Source organism: Geosmithia morbida (assembly GCF_012550715.1).
Source record: "Geosmithia morbida isolate 1262 chromosome Unknown scaffold_5, whole genome shotgun sequence".
Lineage (NCBI taxonomy): Eukaryota > Fungi > Ascomycota > Sordariomycetes > Hypocreales > Bionectriaceae > Geosmithia > Geosmithia morbida.
In genome coordinates this window covers 983,799-1,007,464 of record NW_023336192.1, presented here as the reverse complement: position 1 = coordinate 1,007,464, position 23,666 = coordinate 983,799, and the positions used below count along the sequence as shown (strand labels likewise).

Here is a 23,666-nt window from a genome sequence, read left to right as displayed (position 1 = left end):
TATTGAAATCGAATCAAATCGTCAATCAGTCGGTACATTGTGGCGGATTTACTCGCACGGTCCTTTTGACCAAGGAAAAGATAAAGATTGCTGCGGTGGCTCTTGAATTGTGTCACGGATGACGACAACACTCAAACCCCCTCATGCTAGAGTTGGCGTATAGACGGCGCTACCTCAGGATTCGGGTTTTCTCTCCCACATGCAATCAGAATTGTTCGCTAGGACCAGTAGTACAGAGGAATGTACGAGGCAGACCGAAGGCAAGTGAGCTCACTATAATTTGCTCGGTCACATGTGGCGGCGGGGGAGCTTGATGAGGATATTCAAAAGTGGATTGCTCCTTCAAAAGAAAAGGAAAGAGACGAGATAGAGATTTGTGTGGAACCAACCAATGGCCATAGAAACCATCCCGTTGCCTGGGAGGCGAATCTCACCGACATGGAAGGGAAAAGTGCTAGAAAAGCAAACTGGTGTCAGTCGGCGGCTGATGGAGAAGTGCTCAACTGTCTACAGATATCAAACGGCTGTGCACGGTTGCAGATAGCCGTACACACACACTGCCCGCTTCCAATGCTCGTACCTTCCCGTGCCTGGAAGACTGGAATATCAATCATACGAACCTGACCGAATAATTACGAATACCTTCTATGATTACGAGTAGCATTACACCGTAGCCGTAGAAGCCCAAAGAGCACCGAGAAAGACAGTCCTCAGAATTCGAAAAAAAGAGGGGGCATCCACCTTCAGCCCACTTGTTCGCTTGTCGTAGGCAGGCTTGGTGGTGGGGCAGGTAGAAGATACATTGATTTACGTACATTCATACTTGGATGATGAGGTATATTGACACTGATAGTGCCCCGCGGTGACTCTGGTTTTTTCGGCGACTGGCATGACATCACGCTAAGAGATGCAATCGTCGGGTGTAGAAGGCCTCACTGTTGCCATGGAAGGAAATCGGTAATCATACCATACGGGAGTATGGGAGTATGGGAGTAATAACGGGGCGAGAAAGAAAACAATAGAATATATCAAGTAGAATCTGAGGCCTAGGCGACTGTGGGGGAGTAGCACGGTGGATTTTCAGGTATCTTCTAGGCGGCTGTAGGGCCATCGGCAGCGTACCTAGAGCCTTCTCGAAACCCCTGCAATTTTCAGGTGTGCCCTCCTTTGGAAGTGGGCGGAATCACATCGAATATCTGCACCCGCCTTTATTAGGTTGCCGGCCAGCTGCCCTGTCCACCACAACGACTTCTTCTCTCACATCACACACATTTCCTTTCTTCTACTTGATACCCTTTTCTACTCTCTACAACTGCAAAGTTTGAGGGCTTTGCTTCTTATAACTGTCATACCCTGCCAATAGACACACACGTACATCTTCCCCAAAAACACCTCCACACACACACACATTCACAATGGCTCCCGCCGTCGGTATCGACTTGGGTACCACGTACTCTTGCGTGGGTATCTTCCGTGAGGACCGCTGCGATATCATTGCCAACGACCAGGGCAACCGCACAACCCCTTCCTTCGTTGCCTTCACCGACACCGAGCGTCTCATCGGTGATGCCGCCAAGAACCAGGTGGCCATGAACCCCTCCAACACCGTCTTCGACGCCAAGCGTCTCATCGGCCGCAAGTTCAGCGACCCCGAGGTCCAGGCCGACATGAAGCACTTCCCCTTCGCCATTGTCGACAAGGGCGGAAAGCCCATCATCCAGGTTGAGTTCAAGGGCGAGACCAAGCAGTTCACGCCTGAGGAGATCTCCTCCATGGTCCTCACCAAGATGCGCGAGACAGCTGAGGCCTACCTCGGCGGCACCGTCCAGAACGCCGTTGTCACCGTCCCCGCCTACTTCAACGACTCTCAGCGTCAGGCCACCAAGGACGCCGGTCTCATTGCCGGTCTCAACGTCCTCCGTATCATCAACGAGCCTACTGCTGCTGCCATTGCCTACGGTCTTGACAAGAAGATGGAGGGCGAGCGCAACGTCCTCATCTTCGACCTTGGTGGTGGTACTTTCGATGTTTCCCTCCTGACCATCGAGGAGGGTATCTTCGAGGTCAAGTCCACCGCTGGTGACACTCACCTGGGTGGTGAGGACTTCGACAACCGCCTTGTCAACCACTTCGTGACCGAATTCAAGAGGAAGAACAAGAAGGTATTTAGACCTCTATCTCATCCGATACCCACTCCTTCCCGATCGTTATGCTAACCGTTTCCTACAGGACCTGTCTACCAACGCCCGTGCCATGCGCCGTCTCCGCACCGCTTGCGAGCGTGCCAAGCGTACCCTCTCGTCGTCGGCTCAGACCTCGATCGAGATCGACTCCCTCTTCGAGGGTATCGACTTCTACACCTCCATCACCCGTGCTCGCTTCGAGGAGCTGTGCCAGGACCTCTTCCGCTCGACCACCAACCCGGTCGACCGTGTCCTGGCTGATGCCAAGATCGACAAGAGCCAGGTCCACGAGATCGTTCTTGTCGGTGGTTCCACCCGTATCCCCCGCATCCAGAAGATGATCACCGACTACTTCAACGGCAAGGAGCCCAACAAGTCCATCAACCCCGACGAGGCTGTTGCCTACGGTGCTGCCGTCCAGGCCGCCATCCTGTCTGGTGACACTTCTTCCAAGTCCACCAACGAGATCCTTCTTCTCGATGTTGCCCCTCTCTCCATTGGTATCGAGACCGCCGGTGGCATGATGACCAAGCTTATTCCCCGCAACACCACCATCCCCACTAAGAAGTCCGAGGTCTTCTCCACCTTCTCCGACAACCAGCCTGGTGTCCTGATCCAGGTCTACGAGGGTGAGCGCCAGCGCACCAAGGACAACAACCTCCTTGGAAAGTTCGAGCTCACTGGTATCCCCCCCGCTCCCCGTGGTGTTCCTCAGATCGAGGTCACCTTCGACGTCGATGCCAACGGTATCATCAACGTCTCCGCCATGGAGAAGGGCACTGGAAAGTCCAACAACATCACCATCACCAACGACAAGGGACGTCTCTCTAAGGAGGACATTGAGCGCATGCTGTCCGAGGCCGAGAAGTACAAGGATGAGGACGAGGCCGAGGCTGCCCGTGTTGGCGCCAAGAACGGTCTTGAATCCTACGCCTACTCTCTCCGCAACACCATGTCCGACCCCAAGGTCGACGAGAAGATTGATGCCTCTGACAAGGAGACCCTCAAGACTGAGGTCGACAAAGTCGTTGAGTGGCTCGACGACAACCAGCAGGCTACCAAGGACGAGTACGAGAGCAAGCAGAAGGAGCTCGAGGGTGTTGCCAACCCCATCATGATGAAGTTCTACGGAGCTGGTGGTGAGGGTGCTCCCGGCGCCGCTCCCGGCGGTGCCGCTCCCGGTGGCGCTACCGGCGCTGGTGGCGACGATGGCCCCACCGTTGAGGAGGTCGACTAAATGACTTGCCCCCTTCGCTCCTGATTTCTTGACCAGTCTTTTTCGAGCTCTTGTCAGACTGGGTTGAAGAACGTTAGATTTTCTTTTCTCAATTCTTGTTGCCTTTCCTTTGTCGATATTGCTTTTTCTTTTTTTTCTGTTTGCGTGTGCATTTACGGTTTAAAGGGAAAAAAGCACGGTGGTTCTACTGTACTGTTAATGACTTAAGAAATCAAGATATTTATGATCTAACAAATACGTCTGCTTCTCACAACGTGCATCACTTCAAAGACGCCAAGATGCTTTCAATATTCTAGATTGCTCTGCTAGCCATCTAGCTCATGGTGAGCTGAGACGACTTACCATCAAAGGGAAAAAATCAGTTTCTATGTCACGATGTACAGATTACTATAATATAACGACCACCTCATTACATGGTTCTTTGCAGATTAACCTAGACTCCAGGCTATGTGCTTCCTGCTGGCGACAGAACGCGATGATCCGTAGACGTGAAAACAGTGGTCTCTGCCTACTAATTCGTCCTGGGTCGATATGTATGTGTCATAGATAGATTTCCTTTCCTTTAAATAACCCTTTACAAGAAGCAAGCACTATTGTTAGGTTATCTACAGATGTGAGTGTGGCAGCATCCTCTGGCTGCCTAGTCATTTATTGGGAGCTACGCCTAGAATGGCTATGCGATAGAAAGTAACATTCCCCCTTTTGTACCTCTCTACCTTTCCTTTTTCTTTTTCTCATCTTACGGTAGGGATTGACTGCTTTGCTGTTGAAGACTCCAATCCCTTTGAAGTGCGGCCAAACCGGCAACCTGTATTATCAAAAAAAATTACTTCTCGTACGAAGGCCGTCAAACATGAAGCCCTATAACGATTGGTTTGGTCCATGGATTTACGATTTGAATATGAGTGGGCGTTGCTGACAACAACGGTTTGTTTATGTAAAGTAAAGCTGGCAGAGCGCAGCAGGGAGAGATGGCTACCATATTATAGAGACCTCATACTACCAATTAGAACGACTGTGGTGTTGAAATTATTCGATTAGTAGTATACAGATTGAGGTAGGATACAAAAGGAATACGTGCATCTAACTCGACGAGGGCGACGGTGTAGGTTCCTCCACGCCCAGCTTCTCCCTGACCTGCCTCCTGCGCTCATTCTCCTGCTTCCTCCACTCGTCATCATTGACGCCGCCGGTCGACGAGGATGGCAGCTCAATCTTGTGGCTGAAGGCCGTGCCGGGAGCAACCTTTTCCTCGCGGGGCTTCCAGACATCCTCGCTGCTCCTACGGCCGGGGGCGTAGTACCGTGAGTGCTCCCTATCACGGTAGTGCTCCTTGATGGCCTCGGCCTTTGCGGGGCCCGTGAACGACTTGGTGCGCATGCAGAACCAGAAGTCGTCCCACTGGTCGGAGCACGAGCGCATCTCGCCGTAGCGGTAGACGGCGTTCCACTGGCCGCCCACCGAGTTGCAGCCCCATGCCAGGTCGAAGGCCTGGCGGCATGACATGTCTGTGGGGAGGAGGGACTCGGAGACGGCGTCGCGCGGGGGCACGTGTACTATGCTCGGGTCTTCCGGGGTGGAGGACTTGAGCATGGAGGATATCCATGACAGGGAGCCATCTTCTTTGGTCGTCGGTGGGGAGGGCTTCTTAGAGGATTGGGGCGCGGAGGAGTTGTCGAGGAAGTCGAGGAATTTCTGCACTTCGGGGTCCACGTTGTTGGGGGCAGCTGTCGAGGAGGAGGATGGCTTGTTGTTGGTCGTGGTGGCGGCGGCGTCTTCCTGAGCCGGCGGCGCCGGCTTCGGGGGCGACGGAGAGGAGGCCCAGAGCCAACCCATGATGTATGTGTTTTATGTATGTACGTATATGTGTTTCGTTGTTGAGAGTTAGGGCTAATGCTGTGAAGCGTTGTGGCAGCTCGGCAAGGTATATATCCGTCAAGGAGGAACCAAGATCTGAAAGGATATTAATCGGATGATGTGCAGCAGCTGGCGACGCGGGGAAGCTCAGCTGGAGCCCCTCGGTGACGTCTCGTGACTGATGCCCTTTCTTAAGAGTGCGCTGATGGGCATGCAAGCTGATGCAAGGTCTGTCCAATCGGGGATCAAGACCGCTGGCGTGACGGATGGCTTCTTGGTGATGTGAAGTTGTTAATGCCGACCGAATTTATTATGGGTCCATCAAGCACGACGTATTAATGAGCATCAGCAACTCACAGCACCAAAAAGCTGCCCCTACTGCGTTCTTTGGGGGAAGGAGGGGGGGGGGGGTAGCTGAATCATTTCTCGGATTAACTTAATCGCCGGAACCGATGAATCAACAACCCCCACTCTTAGGCTGTAATACTCGTACGAGTGCTTGGAAGAGCAAAGAGTGTCTTTACCCGATTCGGCAACGGTTGAAGTGGGAAGCTGATGTGCTGCTGAGAACCATGACTTCATTGGCCCCGTTTATTCATGAGCTCTCTTGCGTGTCAAGCTGTACGAGTTGGCTTGACCTTTTCTCCCACTTCAATACTCTCACTTGCGCAGAGGCCATGCTTATTTGAGAAGCTTTGTCGGAATCATGATTCGCCCTGCGAGAGTGGTGGTGCACCAGGCCGTCAGGCCTAGTAGCATCATGACTATGCTCATGCGGCCCCGCCTCAACTTCAATGTCAGGCCGTCATCGATGATCTATCCTTCTCGGCACGTGGCGCGAACTTGGGCAAGCACAACAACCGCAGCGACTAGCCCAGGAGTAGATCCTGATGATGAAGCTGACACAGATGGGAAGAGGGACGCGCGGAGTGAAGGTCACATCAAGGTTGGCACAAACGAGTCCGTTCTCTTCTTTGACAGTAAGTCAGACCCTCCCTGGCCCTCCATGTTTATCTCAAGCTGACACTCGCGATCTTGGTAGACCTCTTCCCTGTCAGCCTCAGTAACGTACTAGGCCGCGTGTATTCGTCGGACAAGGACCTGGTGACTCTGCTGAAACTTTTCAAGACGTCGTCGCTGGGAATCATGGATCCAATACGACTTGTGAAAGCAGCTATTCCTCCAGACCTGCTCTCCACTGTCACCGAGATCCACCCACGTTTAAAGGACGGAGGTGCTTTTGTCAAGTTTCGACATGATGCCTCAGTTGACCCGCTTACTATCGAAGGTGCGCAGTATTTTACACTACGAGAAGAAAAAGTAATGGCTTGTTAATGCTGACATCATTATTCAGAAACCCTGATTCGCAACTTGAATGATGCGCCTCTGCACCCCTGGTTCAACCCCTTACGGGGAATCAAAGCTCGTCTTGTCTGTGGAACACCGTGGCTCGAGGACCTCCGGAGATACCCATCCAACTTGATCAAGGTTGAGTTCACAGCGGCTACCCCGGACAGCACGCCCCAGGAACTGTCTGAGGAGACGATCTACAGTTTGCTCCGTAAGTACGGTAAGATCTCCGACATCGCCCCCCAGGCGCAAGATGACAAAGCCTTGCCGCGCTACGCCACCGTGGCCTTCGTCAACATCCGCGACGCTATCATGGCTCGCAACTGTATGCACGGAATCATCGTCGGCGCTGCGATGGGCGGCGGAGCCCACGGCACGAGGTTGCGCTTCTCGCATAGGGCGCGCATCCGTCCGCACAACATCTGGAACTGGGTCACGACGCACCCACGCATCGTAATTCCCATAGTCGCCGCTCTACTCGCCGGTGTCTCGGTCATAATCTTCGACCCTATCCGCCAGTTTTTCATCAAGATGCATATCCAGCACTCGTGGAGCATCAGCGAGTCGCGCCTGTACAAGTGGTTCAAGTCTCAGAAGGACAGTCTCATCCCAGGGAGCCACGGCACGCAGCACGATGACCTGAGTGCCGTGTGGAATCATCGTCGCGACCTGATTGAACAACTGCGCAGCTGGCTGGATGGCAGCTCCGACACCTTCATCGTCGTGACGGGCCCCAAGGGTTCCGGAAAGAAGGACATGGTCTTGAAGCAGACCCTGGATGGGCGCAAGAATGTTCTCGAGATTGACTGCCGCCCCATATCTGAGGCCCGGGGCGAGGCTGGTGTTATACGCCGGCTCGCCGCTGCGGTCGGCTACCGGCCCGTCTTCTCCTGGGCTAACAACATCAGCAGCATGGTGGACCTAGCCATCCAAGGCACAACCGGCGTGAAAGCGGGCTTTTCGGAAACGCTCGAGTCGCAGTTCAACAAGATCTTCTATACCACCTCCTCGGCTCTTAAGGAGGTGGCTCTATCGGCCCGCACCAAGAGAGACAAGGACGCCGACCTGACTGACGACGCGTACCTAGAGTCGCACCCGGAGCGCCGCCCAGTCATTGTCATTGACAATTTCATGCACAAGGCCGAGGACAAGGGCTTGGCATACGACAAGCTCGCCGAGTGGGCCGCCACCGTGGTCCAAAACAACATCGCCCACGTCATCTTCCTGACCAGCGACACGAGCTACACCAAGCCACTGGCCAAGGCACTCCCAGACAGGGTCCTCCGCACGCTCTCCCTGGGCGATCTGGATCTCGACGTGGCACGCAACTTTGTCCTCAGCCGCGTTCGCGAGGACACACGCACCGAGGAGGAGAAGGAGAGCGAGCAGGATGCCGCCGAGGCTGCTGGCAAGCCCCTTGTCCACAAAGAGCTCGACTTGACGGGACTGGATGAGAGCATTCGTACCATGGGAGGCCGCTTGACGGACCTCGAGTTCCTCAGCCGCCGCATCAAGTCTGGCCAGACGCCCAAGCAAGCCGTCGACGAGATTGTCAGCGAGAACGCCACCGACATCGTCAAGATGTTCCTTCTGGGCAAGTCGGTCGGCAGCTTCACCGACCCCTCGTCGCGCTCCTGGTCCACCCAGCAGGCATGGCACCTGGTTAGGGAGCTAGCCCGCGAGCCCACCCTCCGGTACAACCAGGTCGTCCTCTCCGCACCGTTCGCCTCGTCGACAACCCCCTCCGCCAAGGACGGCGAGGCCGCACTGGAAGGCCTGGCGGGAGCAGACCTCATCATGATCAAGCTACACCGCGGCCGTCCACAGTCCATAACGGCCGGCAAACCGCTCAACCAGGCTGCCTTCTCCGTCCTTCTCGATGACCCAGTCCTCTCGGCAAGGATGGACCTCGCCGTTCTGAAGGAGGATATGTCCGCGAAGAATAAGGAAATTGAAGGACTGGAGTCAGAGCTCGCGCTGCTCGGCGGGCTGCCCAGGCAGACGAATGAGATAGCCAACAGGGCGAGATATCTGCTCGAGAAGATGGATGATAGCCAGCAGAAAATTATTGCTCTGGAGAAGAAGATGGGTGAGCTCAAGGCTATATTGAGCAAGGAATTTTGACTCCCCCCCCTTGGAGCACTCTGTATATTATTACCTACCTGTACACCCGCTCTTATCATTGTATCATCGCCGGGCAGCAGTGATACCTGTTCATTTCCATAAAATAACTCAAATGTTCACCTCTAGCCTTCTCCTTTGCGCCTAAAAAGCACACAAACAAGTTTCTTTTTTCTGTCCTCGTCGAGACGGAAGGAATGGTATCAACAAAAACAAGCATGCGCCTACAAAACCCCCACCCGAGATAGAATATAAGAAGAAAGAAAAAATTATGTACAAGTCCAGGATATTTTGCCTTTTATTTTTGTGCGAAACACAATTGATCGGAAATAACAGAGGGGAACAGCCCCCTCCCAAAATAAATCATGATTCCGTCGGCAACATCATAGACTGCTGCGTTGTGTCATATTGCTCGGCGAGAACTTCACATGCCTGGGCGAAGAAGATGCGCGCTGGTGTCTGATAGTCGTTTGTTATGCTGTAGTAGTTGCCTAATTCCTGTTAACACTTTGTTGACTTCTCTCTACTATCTCTCTTTCTACTATCTCTCTTTCTCCACGTGTGTGTATCAGAAAAACAACGAAAGCAACAATGATAGAAAAAGAGGATAAGTTACAAGGGAAAAGGTGAAATATAAGAAAAGGAAAAAAAAAAAACTCACCTCTTGGGACAAACCACTGCCCCCCAGCAGATATACGAAACTGCCCCTCATTCACGGTGACGGCGACTTTCCCGTAATGCACGAAGAACACCATGTGCATCTTCCTCGAGTTCTTGGGCCTCTTCTCTGATCCGGGGGGCAGGTCGACAACACCTGCACCCATGAACGGCATGGTGAGCGTCTTGGCGAAGCGGAATGTCGCGTCGCGGATCTCGCGCGTCTGCGCCGCGCTGGCCGACATAGCAATCTGCTCCTCGCTGATATGGACGTGGTCGTCGTCGCCGGGCGGATGGGTCTCGTACTCTGGTTCCCAGGCGATGACCTCGCCCATCACCGTGCCCTCGTTCGTCTCCCACTCCTCGGGCGGCTCCTCGGCCTGCTTGCCATCGTCGTCTGACTCTGACTCCGCTGTTCGCCTGCTGCTGCCGCCGGTCTTCTTGGCCTTGGGCGGTCGGCCCCGTCCGCGACGCTTCGCACGACGCCTCTGCTCCTCCTCCTTCTCGTCCTCATCGGTTATGCGGACAATCTCCTTCATCGATCCCAGAACGAATCCGCGGTCGCTGGTGAACATGTCGCGCCGTTCCTCGTCCTCCGTGATCACCTGCTCACCTGCCCACCAGTTCAGCGGGCGGTATGAGTTCCGACCCGAGCGCGTCTGGAGTATCGTGTCCTGCCCGCGTCGCATGGATACTAGCCCGCGACGCTTCGGCATAGGTGGCCCTTTTTGCAGAGCCATGAATGACGCTTCGCCTGCCCCTTCGTCATCGTCTTCCTCTTCTTCCGGTCGGCGGACCGGTGGCTTTGGTTTGCGGCCCGGTGGACGGCCCCTGCCTCTGCGCTTGGGCGGTTCCGGTGCCTGCACAGATAGTTTCTTGGCCGAGCTGGGTATGGGGAGCGAGGGCGCATGTGATGCTCCCCGGGATGGCGCATGTGACCCCGCTCGTAGTGGTGCGTGTGATGGCGCTTGTGATGGCGCTCGTGATGTCTCCCGCGGCTGCGGCTCCTTAGATGCTCGTTGGCGCTTGGCCTGGGGCGTCGGTTCTGGCGCGACGGATGGTTCCCTGGGGGGCGGTCGTTTCCTAGATACCGCTGCATCATTTGCTGCTGTTGGCACCGGCTGCTTGCCTTTCTGGAGTGGTTGACTTCGCTTGACTGGCTCGGGTGATGGCGGTACCTCCTCTTGTTCTGCAACGTAGTCATCGTCGTATTCGGGCGCGCCAATTATTTGGGGTCCGTAGTCGACATTGTCATCCATTGGGGGTGGGGGGTCGTCGAACGCTGGGTAGTCGTTTTGGTCGTCTGTAGGCATTGGAGGTTCGTCATCGTCATCGTAGGGCACCGGCTGTGGCTCCTCCTCCTCCCCCACTGGCTCTGACTCTGGCTCGTCGGGTTCTTCCCCAACCGGCGTCACACCATTTGTTCCGTTCGATACACCTCGTCCGGACATCCTGCCATTAAAGTCAAGCTTGCGCGAGACTCGATCTTCGCGTGTTGGTGATATGCGGTCTAATAAAGGGCTATGGCGCGCCGGTGACTGAAGGCTCGTCTTTACCGGGGAGCGACTTCGGGGGAGGTACTGGAAGTTACGTTGGCCTCGGAGAACTGTCTGTGGTCCGGGGCCAGCGCCTGCAAATAAAGAATCGCGTCAGCAAGGTGACCATGCTGATGAAGACTCGCGGGGAGGTGGCCAAACGCACTGGAGGCAATCTCCATCTCCTCACTGCCCGAGTTGTTGTCATCATGCTCATCCCCCTCTTCATCCCCCTCCTCGTCCTCGTCCTCGTCCTCGTCTTCGCTTTCATCGTCTTGCTGTTGCGGTGACGAGAAGATGCTGTCGAGCGGCTGGAATCCCTGGTCGTCAATTTTGTCTGTCTTAGCTAGGGACACGCCCGTTTTCCTGAGAAGAGCGACACAGTTAGTACATTTGACATTGTGGAGGCTCGAACAAGCACCACCACCATCGCCTCCCATGCCGTCTCGAGCTTACCGGCCCTGGACACCGAGCTGATGCAGAGCTTGGGGCTCAGCCGCCTCTCCACGCCGACCGCTGCGAGAAGCCATGATTGACCGCAGTCAGTCGGGTGGTCCGCGTGCGCTACCACCAATACCGTACTATTGCTATGATGCTGGTGGAGTGCAGGAGCGTGAGTCGTTGAGATGGGAGCCGTCGGACGGTCGAGAAGACATGTACTGCTGGTATTATCTTGTGCGTGTAAAAAGTCCTAGGGGAAGGGCGTTCGTTGTTCCGTCGTAAATGACAGGAACTAAGAGTGGAAGGAAATACAACAGCGGAAGCAATGTGAAAGAAGGCGGCCCACGAATGCGACCTTGTCGAAGTTGGCGACGCGCCTCGGTTGGGTGGGGGCTTGTTGACATGCATCTCACAGTATTATTAGTGCCGCCGCTGCCAGTGCCTGATGACTAACCCGCCCGCTGTGCAGGGTAGTTAAATGTGCGCTTGATCTTGGGGCTGAAACTGAGCAACATTGCAAATGTTTGAATAATTCATGTCATGGGATCTGTCATCTGTCTATCCTCATTCTACTTTGTCATCAAACTGAGAGAGCTCACTACTCCATGCTCCACTACGTGCTCCCCGGGTAACTGACTCAGCACCTCGACGGCCTTCTCTAACCGCATCTCAACTCTCTTGGGTCCCCCTCCAGCGGTCGCGTCCCACGAGACCGTGGCAGCATTACCTTTACCCAGGATCACAGTGGCCTTGATCCCTTCCGACAGGCCCAGTCGTGGCTTGAACATGATCTTCTTCGCACCGGGAGCTAGGATCCGGATGCCCGCAAGCTCAGTGCAATACTCGTAGATGGGTACACTACCCCATGCGTGACAGTCGGACCGCTGCCGCACGTCATCCTCCTCCCATGTGGAAAGGTTATTCGCCAGCATCTTGCGCCACGGCACCCATGTACTCGGCCACGCGTCCTCATAGACGTCGTCGCCAGCGAGGGAAAACGCCCGGAGTGCATAGAACATCATGACGTATGAACACTTGGAGAAGCCATCGGTTTGAAACGACTCCCTCATCAGCCGGGGATACTCATCAACCAGGGCGGCATTGCTGAGAACCGCAAAGACCTGGCAGTGCTGGGAGTACGCGCCCCCTTGGTCGGTGGTTGAGTCGGTGAAGAATCTACCGTCGAAGCAGTGGCGTCGGGCCGCCTGGACGACAGATTGGGCACGGTTTTCGTACTCTTCAGCATGACCCGGCCGGCCTACATCGCGCACGAGACCGGCTGCACGACGCAGTGCATGCGCATATAGCAGGCTGAAAAAAGTATGGCGGTTTGTCTTGCGACCCGCCGTGGGAACCCCCTTGTCCGGATGCTCATCTGTCGCCCCCCATGCAGTTACCCAGTCGACGTACTGCCATACGTCCTCGGGCAAGCCGCTGACGAGGCCCAGAGAATCGATGTGAGAGTCGTAGAACTCGAAGATGCCGTCGATCCGCGGTAAGAATGATCTGGAGTACGCTTTGTCGCCAAAGTACAGGTGGTGATCGCACACCTGGAGAACCCAGTAGAGCGAGAAGCCGGCAATAACCTGTGGCACGTGGGACGGAAAACGCGATTGCGTCAAGCCTTCAGTCGTGACTGATGCGGCAAAGTTGGTGATGGCTTGTCTGGCTAGCCGGTCGTCGCCCGAGAGCAGGTAGTGGAATAGACAGACAGAGCGAGAATCTCCCGAATACCTACCTCTACTGTCAGAACGATGCAGTTCCGGGTAAGAAGGGGGATACGTATACGCACATGAGCTGTTCATAAAATGGGCAGTCGGAATACCCGTCAAACATACAGTTTCTCAGAGTCCGAATGGACACATCCCATACATCCTCGGTATACTTGTCCCGATCAGACTGCCAGCTGGCTTTGACGCCGAGCGGATAGTTGGTCTGAGCTGCGTCAAAGGACAGAATTTCGACATCTTGCGAACCAGTCGTAAACTCCCATCTCATGATGCGGAATGTTCGGAACCAGAAAGGCTCGTAAGTCACAGCCTGCGACGCTGGGAGCTCCAGGGAGACCTCATCAAACGGTCCGATGAGGTGACCAGTATCGGCATCCAGGCGATCATTCTTGGTGCGGAAAAACGGGTATGACCGGGGGTTCGCCTCATAGCCTTCCGAGTATGTTATCTTGAAGCTGATGCGGCTATCCTGCGTAGCCTTAAAGGACCACCGTAGAAAGGCTGTCGAGTGGACATCTGCTTGGACCTCGATCGTGTGCATCGAGTTGGATGCAAGACGCAGCGAACTGCTCCCATTTCCCGAGAGAAACGCACTCCATTCTTTCAAGGTGAGAGGACCCTGAGATTTACGAACAGTGGATACCGAAACAGGCGTCTCTTCCGGCATTGGGATCTCACGCGGGTGGAGACGCCAGGGTGGAAGCTCGCCGTTCAAAGTCTTGATGCTGTATGCATTTGGCGGCTCCGCAGCTTCTTGTTGCTTTTGCGACAGAGAAACGTGCTCGTTGATCTGGCATTGTCAAACCGGGAACTGTCTTGCACAGAGTAACTGTTATCTTACATGTAAGAACGCATCGTCAACAAGCCCCATGGGGAATGTGGTGGTGTTGTCAAGCTGTGCCAGCCAGCCGTCCTCGCTCGAATGAAGTGAAATAACCTGCGAGCCCGTGTCAACGGTCCCCACCACGGTCAAACCAGGAAACGTCGTCCTCTCGAATGGCATCCCACCCCGCGAACCCGAGAAGTACCGAATGACGACGAAGCTCATCAGATTGCGTCCCGGCTTGAGGTGCGACGCAATGTCGACAGTGTCATAGTACCAGATCAGAGGACTGCTCCGAGCTGGTCCTACGGCGACCCGAACACCATTGATCAGGAGCTTGTATCGCGTGTCGGCTGAGAAGTGCAGCAGGGCTCTTGCCGGCGACGCATCGAGGGTGATTTCTCGGGTGAAGGTGACGATGCGGGCGGCTGTGTTCTGAGCCGATGTGTCGACCCAGTTCCTCGGCCATACCCAGTTGGACTGAAGGGCGTTTATGATCTTTGAGAGACTGTCAGATGGTGTAAATTGGGAGGCCATCTTACGCAGATTAGTGGCCGTCTTACATGTTGCTCCCCTGAGGATGACATCTTGAATGGCGCCAGAGGATGACTTCTTTCAACTGCACAATGGCTTGGCATACGGGCGTGGAACTACACAGACCGGCCTCACCCAAGCTTTTACACCGAACTTCTCACAACTGCCTACGCGAGCTATTCGGGGCATTGGATGCCGAAATACATCACCCCGCACCGGAGTTCATGCCACATGTAGCACCGAACTCCATAGCGCATCCTGCATCCAAGTCACAGTCACGCCGGGCCGAGATGCCGATTTTGATGTAAGTGAATTTCACACCTTGACAAATGGTATTGCCACAACGTGGATTTACGTAGGAGTATATACAATGCTGACCTACCAATGATACGTGTGAATTCCCATACCTACAGAGTGACCAGCAGCGCCTCTGACGCACTCAGAGTAAACGTAGCCTCACCGGCAGATACAGTGACTGTCTCGCTCACGGCGTCACCTTGAATCTCGCAGGTGCCGTCTGCAAACGTTTGGCCGGCGACGGTGGGACTAGAGCCCTTGTCGACCCTCGACGTCGCGGAAGCAGCTGTGAGGCGCTTGGCCGTGACGCTGTCCGAGGTCAGGCCGGACAGGACAAATGTCTGAGAGGAGCGCGTGCCCGTGGTATAGTAGTCCGAATTATACAGGAGGACCCTGACGGGCGCTCCTCCCTTGTAGATGGCGTAGGCGGCGTAGCCGTCCGTCTGCCCGTCTAGGGGGGCAATCTGATCTGCGCCGGCGAGGGCGAGCGTGGCAAAGTACGCACCGTAGTAAGGTGCTCCCATACTGTAACGACCCCACCAGCAGTATTGGCCTAAGAGTGTCAGCGGTGATGCTGGATAGGAGAGGATACCGGATCAGCCTACAGTTTCCTATTGTTCCGTGGTGGAAGTAGAGAGACTGGATGCAGAGAGAGGTTAGCCAGCGGAGAGCACTCTGAGGCAGGGACGGTTACCTACATCAGTTCCCAGAACAAGCGCCTGCATCACGTAGTCTAGAAGCCAGAGGCCAGCACCGTACGTGGGACTGATGCCCCCACCACCTTGAGTAGCTTTGAATGTTTGTCAGCTTATCCAATCCATGTGACTATGAGGAGATGATATTACCAGAGTTTGTCTCTCCAAAGATATGCGGCTTCCCCTTTGCCTTGGCGGCGGAAATCTCATCTTCAAACCCACTGATCTGGCTGGCAATGTCGCTGTGTCCCATGAGCGTCTCGAGGTCCGCGGTCGACTGCGACTGTGGGTAGTTGTGCGAGCAGTAGTCCTTGACCAGGTCATTTGCGTCGCCCTCGACTCCCGTCAAGCCGACGATACTCATGGGGTCGGTACCAAAATAGACACCCGCCGAGATGAGACCTGTGGCGGACAGGTTACCGCTGACGGCGTCCTGCCATGCGACTTGGCTGGCGTAGTCGGCGTCAGCGGTGTATGAGCCGCTGTCAGCAATAGGGTCGTCATCGGTGTAGACTGGACGGTCAATAAGCGTCAGGATGATGTTGTTCTTCCGCTCTTCAGGGACGGATTCGTCAGTGGACGCTTACAGGTCGGCTCGTTACCCAGCTCAATGGCTTGTAGGTTAGTGATACTGTTCTTGGCCAGGATGGCGGCAGCGATAGTGTTGTCAATGTCGTTGAGACGGCGGTTGAGGCCGAGCGTCACCTTCCCCTCGTATGTCGCGGCGAGAGAGATGAAGGGTGGGCCGAAGGTGAGTGCGTCGGGAGCATCGGCCGGGTCGGAGACGGTGTAGGTGACTGCCTCTGTGGACGAAGCATCGTACGTTGCTCGATCTCTGCGTGCACACACGGTTTGACAGTGAGCTTCCTCCACCGACGGGACTGTCAATACGGAATGGATTGAAGGCTCACTGAGTGGTGCCTCCGATTCTGATCGGCGGCCAAGTCCCAGACACATCTTTCAGGTTCTGCAGACATTTGTTGGTCGAAGCCACGTCGTTCATGTAGGCTGGGAAGGCGAAGAATTCGAAACTGCAGAGCGTATGAGTAAAGATGAAGGAGAAGAATGAACTGCACACTTGTAGGGTGTTACTGGATCTTCTTACGAGACTCCCACCGGCGCATCTGATAGTTGTGCACTTGCGGTTGACGGTGGCGACGACGGTAAGTCAAAGGTCAACCCCGAGGCTTGTTGTCCCAGTAGACCGAAGGCAGACAGCAGAAGGAGAGCCATGTTCAGAGAGGGTGGCGGCCAAGTGCGCGATCAAGCTGCGACAGAATGTGAACTGACGAGGAACACATGTTCTCTAGGCGGCGGCAACTGGACTATTTATTTCAAAGAGACCCTCGACCCTTTGAATCATGCGCATACATGACCGTTGCAGTGATACCCGCAGTAACCCCTGCGCATCAAGAGTATCTTAATGAGTTTCTGCATCTCGTGTTTACTGAAACACAGACATTTCCACTCACCCTGTCCACATAAACACGCGCCCCTCTCGTATCTCTCTCGTATTGCTGCAAAGTCACATCATGCCCTGGTCTTGGGGGTAAATGACAGTTCGCGATACGAATGTACTTGCTGGATGTACTTGCTGGAGAGGACCGTTCGAAACCACCCCAGCAACCATGTTCGCCCACCGGGATAATATTGAGTGAGCTGAATTGCATGAAATGTTACGACGACAAACCCAGGGTGATTGGTGCGGTTCAGTCCCTTTGGGTATTGGACCAAGGCAGCTTCCGCACTGACAAGGGTCTGGACGGATCTATCAAGTGATCTGCCAAGTTATTCCCCAGACATTTCCACGTCCCCGCGGGGTAAGATCCAATAATGGTTAGTTAAATCGACTAGACTATGCCATAATCAGTTTCCCTCTCCCCCCCTCCCTCCCGTCTTGGGATGATAGCTTAGAGCTTGTGGTGAGGAATATGTCAGTACTTACTAGTAGTATATATGTATCTGCAATAGACCGTACGGCGTGCATGTGTATAAAATCAGTGCGTCTGTTCCTCTCCGCGATAGATCCCCCAAAGGAAGGAACCATAGCTTAACTCAGGAGAACACACTCAAGGCTACACCTAAGAATGCAGCAATCAAAGCCCACGACTGAGATTGTCGAGGACAGGAGCCCGGAGGTTCCAACACACACAGTCTCCAAAGGCAGCGATGGCCAAGTTCTGCGTTCCAGCATCGACAACTTGTCGGTATGGAAAAGTGTTGGTCGCTTCAAAAAGGTGGGCTTCATTGCCATGCTGGCCGCCTTTTCAGCATCCCTCGACGGCTACCGTAAGTATCATATACTCTTGGTCTTCGTAACGTCATCGCGGTGAACTCATGAGTTAGTACACGTGCTAACATTATTCATATCTGGCTCAGAAATCAACCTGAATGGCGGCATCGTCTCAAACAAGGGCTTCATCAGGCAGTTCGCCACGACCGGAACCACCATCATCGACGGGAAATACGTCTCCGCCTGGGGTGGCATCCAATCTGCCGGCCAAACCATCGGCCAAATTGTAACGACCAAACCCCTCCAAAAAAGCAATCGGATGATTTGAAGATGTACTGACTGTCATTTTCAAAGCTCCTGCAATATGCCACCGAGGGTTATGGCAGAAAGTCGGCCATGATGATCATCTGGGTTGTTCTCACGGCTGTAAGCTACGACTTTGCACCGTCATCCCAAGCTCAAAGTACAGTCTGGTATACTGACAGGCTGATTGCTAGAGCATCTTTGTAGAGACGTTTGCGAGTAACTGGAAACACTGGCTGGTCGCCAAGCTCCTTTCTGGAATGGGCGTCGGCATGCTGCAGTCCACCATACCACTCTACCTGTCGGAGATTTCGCCCACGCAGCTCAGGGGATTCTTCATCAACGCATACACATTGTGAATAGCCTCAAGGCCCCTGATGCCTTCTTGATGACCGAGGACTGACAGTGACCTTGTGTAGCTGGTTCGTCCTAGGACAGCTCTTCGCCTCAGTGGCCCTCAACAGACTCAACGCCAGCGACCCTTACGACTTCAAAGTAGCCATCTATACTCAATGGGGCATGATTGGCGTCATTCTAATCATATTCATCATCCTTCCCGAGTCACCCTGGTGGCTAGCTAGTAAGGGAAAGACAAAAAAAGCCTCCAAGGTGCTGCATCTGTGCTACTCAGACGTCGAGGGTTACGATGTGCCTCAGCAGATTGTAAGCTTTCTCCCTTAGCCGAAGCTTCAACAAATTCTCAACATCTAAAGGGATTAGAAAACAGAGAAGATGCTGACTCGCGACAGGGAATCATGACATCTACCGTTGCCATTGAGCGCGACCAGGCCGAGAGGGACTCAGAGGTGGGACACTGGGCCATCTTCCAAGGCCGAAACCTTCTCCGCACCATCATCTCGGGTTGGCCCAAGATTACGCAGCAGTTTGTTGGTCTGGCCGTCTTCAACACCTATGCTACGTATTTCTGTAAGTCGACGTACCTGTTAGCTTTTGAAGAATATAGCTCTTTGCTGAATGCTTTCTTGCTTATGGACAGTTCAATATGCCGGGAGCAAGGATCCGTTCCTGGTGACACTCATCCTGTCTTGTGTGCAGCTTGTTTCCATGATCCTGACGGCCACTCTGACTGACCAGTTTGGCCGACGCCCTCTTACCGTTTACCCGTATGCCGTGACGGTGGTGTCGGTCTTGTGTCTCGGTATCATCGGATGCTTTGACTACACCGCAAAGGCGACATCTTCACTTCTGGTAAGAGCAGGGCTTCCCCCCGTCTCTTTTTGCTTCATCGATATACTGCGAGCAATGGTGGATCATAATCAGTACTCACAGACTCTTCTTCGTATTAGATCTTCTTTGCGTGCTTGGCAACGTTTTCTACAACCGGTGCTTCAGCCATCGGATACGCATATGCAGCCGAGATTCCACAGCAGCGGCTTCGTGCACAGACAGCTGGTTGGTCCCTGGCTGTGTCCAACGCTGTGGCCATCATGTTTAGCTTCTGCACTCCTCTCATGATCAACGGCGGATCTACCAAATGGGGAGTGAAGACTGGGTTTTTGTGAGTAAACAAACCTCTTGACGTACTTTCCAAGATAAATTCTCCGGGAGCTAATATGAGCTCCTTGTTCGTCTAAAGCTTCGCAGGTGCCGGTACTGTCGCTGTAATCATCGCATGGTTCATCCTTCCGGAGGTGACCCGGAGAACCCCGGCCGAGATTGATGAAATGTATGGCCAACTCTGTTTTCCACCCAGAACCTGTCGCCCCCCATCTTCCTCCATCTTCTTCCATATCCCGGTAGATTCTAAACTGACAACTTCATATTACTAGGTTCGAGAAGAGGGTTAATCTCCGAAAGTTCGACAAGTATGTCACGGAGGCTGAAGTTCACTCCAATGAGCTTCAGGATACGAAACAAATGGAAGCATGAGGCTCTATCTGTGCTGCAGAGGGGACGTTTTACTACAGGGCCTGCAGCTTCGAATTGCAGCATAGACATGCAATGAAGACGACTGAAATTGGGCTGTCGTCCCATGCACCAGACACCTACCACCACAATGTGCCAGCACAGATTTAGCCGAGAGCCTCGTCCAATCTCTACAATAGCAGATGTAGAACTACAGCTGTCTTTATGCCTGCCAGACAGCTCCTTGCCGACAGCTCCTTGCCGACAGCTGTTGGCATGTGTGCATATGTTCATCAATCAATTGCATCACCTATAGTATTACCACCCTAAATTTCCATGCGAGACGGAATGCAGGATAACACGGAGATGGAAAGATGGGAAGGATGAAAGGATAGGAGAGATAACTTTTTCGCTGTCTCTCACGGCGAGGCACACTATCATCAAACCACGACGAGTGTTCTAAAGGCCAAGCAAGAAAGATGTGTGTGATTCTTCCCCCCCTAGGACTGAGGCTCTTTTTTCGCTCTATATGCTCTCATATCAGGCCGCAGGAGGCAGGACGATGTTCCTGCTGCGCAGGAGTTAGGCCTGCCATAGCCTTCCCTCCCTGGCAAAAGAAAAGAGAGGAGGTAAGGAAGCCCCGGGAAGAGGCTAACATAGATACACATAGAGAGTAGAACCTGAAAGATGAGCGTCAAGATGGACGAACCTCATAACTTTGCTTGTGTTCTAGATCCTATACATCGGGATACCCGTCACGGATGGATCCCGAGTCCGGCTCTTCCTGTTGACTTATGCGTATACACCCAGCTCGCTACCAAATGGCAGCCGCAACGTGACTTGAGTGCAGCGGGTGAGTGACAGAGACCCAGCCTTATCAAATGACGTAACGGAAACTTTCAAGCTCGCGATCCGTCTTATTGAGCAGACCCTGCATGCGCTCTTCCTCCTCTGTAAGCTGCGAAGGCGGGCCATACTTGGCGTCTCGACGTTTATTCTCCCAGATGTAGTATACGAGTAGGCAGAGCAAGAAGAATACTGCGAGGGCAAGGCCAGAAATGGCACCTTTGAGCCCAGTCTGCGATCCCATATGCATCTCGTGTCAGAAGTGTGTTTTCCCGAAAGTGATAGGGCAAGTTGAAGGTAGATCCGGGATGACTTACAGGATAGTCAGGCTCCTCAGAGGCAAGAAAGAATTGTGGCGCGACAATGTTTCCAGTACAGTAGGCGATAAAAAGCATGGAGCTGCAGACGCTGCGTTTCGTGAAACCAGCAATGTTGGAGGAGATGAGACTGAGGGCGAGAGGAAAGTTGACGCCAAAGACGGAGGCGAACGACAGTCCCACCAATCTACCGCTCTTGTTATCCTCGTCGAGCTTCCAGACGAGGATCATGCCCATCATGGAGATGGATGTGTTAATCATCATGAGGGTGATGCGCATGTTGGGCACGAAGCGGGCGACGGCGGCGGAGATGGGCAGGAATACAAGCTGGGCTGCACCCGAGGGCATTTGCAGCAGGAGGGATTCCAGAGGTGGGAATCCGAAACCGTTGACTAGAATTGCCGAGAACTGTGTTCTTCTTGTCAGTACACGAATACGACGTTGAAATCGATCGGCCACACGAGATGAATGGGCTCAATTGTACGTACGCTGGTGATCCCCCCATTGCAAAGGTTGCTGCAAAACTGGTACAGAACCAGCAGCCAGATCTGCGGGTCCAGAAGGGCCATCCGAACCTGATACCACCGGAACTCATTCTCATCGAGAATACCCGTCTTGTTCTTGAGGGTGCGCTGCACGGCGACGGAGCGCTCCGTCTCTGTGAGAAAGATGGCTTTCCGGGGCGAGTCGGGAAGGAGGACGGCGAGCAAGATGCCTAGGCCGGAGGTGATGGCGCCCAGAACCAGGAAGAGGAGCTGCCAGCTCTTTACGTGGCTGTTGCTGATGTTTCCTATGCCCCAGGCGACGAGACCACCGATTGTCACGGAGATGGAGTTGCCCAGGAACCAGGCGGATTGGCTGATGCCAGTCAGGTTATTGTTGAATATCGGAACGGGGACAGTGATACACACCGAGCTGGTTGCTCCTCGCGCTTATAGAACATTCCGACGATGAGCGAGAACCCAGGTGCTATGGCGGCTTCGCCGACTCCGAGGAAGAATCGGGCTACCATTAGGGTGGTGAAGTTCTTGGTGGCGGCGTGGGACATCATGATGACTCCCCATATCATTCTTGACTCTCATCAGTATCATGTAGGAAGAACGAGGCATGGGACAATGGGTAGTAGAGAGGTGGGAAAGGCGTACACGGCGACAGTTAGGTACTTGCCGATTGGTAGGCGGACAGCTAGGTAGGAGCTGATGGGACTCCAGACGAGGTAGCCAAAGTAGAATATGGCTGAGGTCCAGCTATACTGCTGGCCTTGAAGATTCTGACATCAAGGTCAGTTCTGGCCGGGGCTGGTCGGGGTTTGAGCATGTTGAATATGGATGCACTCACCAGGTCTTGTCGGAGGTTGAACAAGGTGGCTTGACTTAGTGCCAACTTGTCCATGTACTGCATCATATAGACGACACCCATGAGGGGAAGCATGCTATCTTCACGGTTAGAAGGCTTTTCTAGGGGATATCTGGAGACGGACTGCTCATTATTCCAGCAACATACATCATGTCCAACTTCAAGACAACCCTCTTCTCCAGGGCGGGGGTCGACTCGACAGCCAACATTTCCCCCAGGGCGACATCCTGGACGGCACGGAGCCGAGTCTCGTCTTTGATGCTGTCATTCTCCTTTCCCGACACGACGGACTCGTGGGGATTATTGTCCTCCTTCCCCATGATGGGATGATGTCTGTTTTCAAGAGGTCAGAAACAATATCGTATGCGCAAGTAAGTGACAGATAGAATCGGGACAAGCAGCCTTGATTGTGGTCGACAATCGAACCTTCGAGGGCTAGACGATAGACAGCTATAGGGACGGCCGTGTGTTTAAATGCCGTACGTACTTGCTCTTTCTTATCATCTAATGCCGGGCTTCTTATCACTGTCCGACGAACATCAGTGGGCGGTTGCGGAGCATGGCAGTTGGTCTTGGTAGGCAAGCATGCCAAGATAAGACACGGAAATGGTCGGCATTTGCGCGTGTGATTGATAGCGGCAAGGTGTTAGTCGTCACCGGTTGACGTGCATATGTCGTACGAATCTGTACATCTCCGCCCTCGCGCGGGGTTGGGGTCTCGGATGTACTCGTACATGACGATAAGGCGTCTGAACTTGCAGGAAAGGAGCAACGTTTTCATTTGATAAAGTCGGTCTAAGCCAGTAACGTGGAAAAGCGCGCTCGGCAAATACTCTACGCCGATGGTAGGGTGTCATCACTCTAAATGGATAGGTTCGTCCATGGCTACCGTCCATGATGTAGGAAAGCGTCTAATCAATCCTTGCGGTCACTTGTAACAGCTTGATAGTATTCTCGACTGATCGAGAGGGTCAGACATGCGGGGACACTGGATGTGAATAATTCCCCCGCCGCTGTAACTAGAAATCATATCCATCATTTCTCCGGTATCAATGTAATGACCCCTCCTTGCTACCCTTGCTACCTGTACCAAGCAGTAAGTAGCATAGCACCCAGGATTATCGAATCCTGGATCTATATCCGGTTATCATGGCACGGAGAGGAGCATCTGCCGGTAGGGTTCCCGTCATAGTACATCAATGGCCAGAGCCACTAATGATGAATCGAAGAATTCGCCAAGAAAGTAGAAGGTCCTAGCGCCAACATGTACAAGGGTATCACGGAC

The 23,666-nt window shown here is 53.8% G+C and overlaps 8 protein-coding genes across 8 annotated transcripts; 3 read left to right on the top strand and 5 right to left on the bottom strand.

Annotated features, from left to right (window-relative positions):
• Window positions 1-1,415: 1,415 nt before the first annotated feature.
• On the top strand, window positions 1,416-3,420 carry GMORB2_6305 (heat shock 70kDa protein 1/2/6/8; the record flags this gene model as incomplete). The annotated part of the gene is made up of 2 exons (XM_035468275.1): window positions 1,416-2,162; window positions 2,230-3,420. The coding sequence occupies 2 exons, from the start codon at window positions 1,416-1,418 to the stop codon at window positions 3,418-3,420; spliced, it is 1,938 nt and encodes a 645-aa protein (XP_035322256.1).
• A 1,083-nt stretch (window positions 3,421-4,503) lies between these two features.
• Window positions 4,504-5,256, bottom strand: GMORB2_6304 (Protein of unknown function (DUF3128); the record flags this gene model as incomplete). Its single annotated transcript, XM_035468274.1, has 1 exon — window positions 4,504-5,256. One exon carries the CDS (start codon window positions 5,254-5,256, stop codon window positions 4,504-4,506), a length of 753 nt encoding a protein of 250 aa, XP_035322255.1.
• Window positions 5,257-6,043: 787 nt separating this feature from the next.
• GMORB2_6303 (RNA12 protein) lies at window positions 6,044-8,751 on the top strand (the record flags this gene model as incomplete). The annotated part of the gene is made up of 3 exons (XM_035468273.1): window positions 6,044-6,257; window positions 6,320-6,565; window positions 6,632-8,751. The coding sequence occupies 3 exons, from the start codon at window positions 6,044-6,046 to the stop codon at window positions 8,749-8,751; spliced, it is 2,580 nt and encodes an 859-aa protein (XP_035322254.1).
• A 360-nt stretch (window positions 8,752-9,111) lies between these two features.
• GMORB2_6302 (centromere protein C) lies at window positions 9,112-11,470 on the bottom strand (the record flags this gene model as incomplete). The annotated part of the gene is made up of 4 exons (XM_035468272.1): window positions 9,112-9,239; window positions 9,410-11,035; window positions 11,107-11,306; window positions 11,397-11,470. The coding sequence occupies 4 exons, from the start codon at window positions 11,468-11,470 to the stop codon at window positions 9,112-9,114; spliced, it is 2,028 nt and encodes a 675-aa protein (XP_035322253.1).
• Window positions 11,471-11,950: 480 nt separating this feature from the next.
• GMORB2_6301 (Bacterial alpha-L-rhamnosidase) lies at window positions 11,951-14,521 on the bottom strand (the record flags this gene model as incomplete). The annotated part of the gene is made up of 4 exons (XM_035468271.1): window positions 11,951-13,115; window positions 13,174-13,901; window positions 13,953-14,432; window positions 14,498-14,521. 4 exons carry the CDS (start codon window positions 14,519-14,521, stop codon window positions 11,951-11,953), a joined length of 2,397 nt encoding a protein of 798 aa, XP_035322252.1.
• Window positions 14,522-14,875: 354 nt separating this feature from the next.
• GMORB2_6300 (Glycoside hydrolase family 79) lies at window positions 14,876-16,693 on the bottom strand (the record flags this gene model as incomplete). Its single annotated transcript, XM_035468270.1, has 7 exons — window positions 14,876-15,318; window positions 15,371-15,404; window positions 15,464-15,555; window positions 15,611-15,973; window positions 16,048-16,295; window positions 16,372-16,491; window positions 16,566-16,693. The coding sequence occupies 7 exons, from the start codon at window positions 16,691-16,693 to the stop codon at window positions 14,876-14,878; spliced, it is 1,428 nt and encodes a 475-aa protein (XP_035322251.1).
• An 854-nt stretch (window positions 16,694-17,547) lies between these two features.
• On the top strand, window positions 17,548-19,886 carry GMORB2_6299 (Sugar (and other) transporter; the record flags this gene model as incomplete). Its single annotated transcript, XM_035468269.1, has 10 exons — window positions 17,548-17,749; window positions 17,840-17,979; window positions 18,048-18,119; window positions 18,191-18,351; window positions 18,416-18,659; window positions 18,746-18,923; window positions 18,994-19,205; window positions 19,304-19,515; window positions 19,594-19,683; window positions 19,787-19,886. 10 exons carry the CDS (start codon window positions 17,548-17,550, stop codon window positions 19,884-19,886), a joined length of 1,611 nt encoding a protein of 536 aa, XP_035322250.1.
• Window positions 19,887-20,739: 853 nt separating this feature from the next.
• On the bottom strand, window positions 20,740-22,701 carry GMORB2_6298 (MFS allantoate transporter; the record flags this gene model as incomplete). The annotated part of the gene is made up of 7 exons (XM_035468268.1): window positions 20,740-20,940; window positions 21,026-21,433; window positions 21,514-21,883; window positions 21,937-22,095; window positions 22,171-22,295; window positions 22,364-22,457; window positions 22,529-22,701. The coding sequence occupies 7 exons, from the start codon at window positions 22,699-22,701 to the stop codon at window positions 20,740-20,742; spliced, it is 1,530 nt and encodes a 509-aa protein (XP_035322249.1).
• Between the last annotated feature and the right edge of the window lie 965 nt (window positions 22,702-23,666).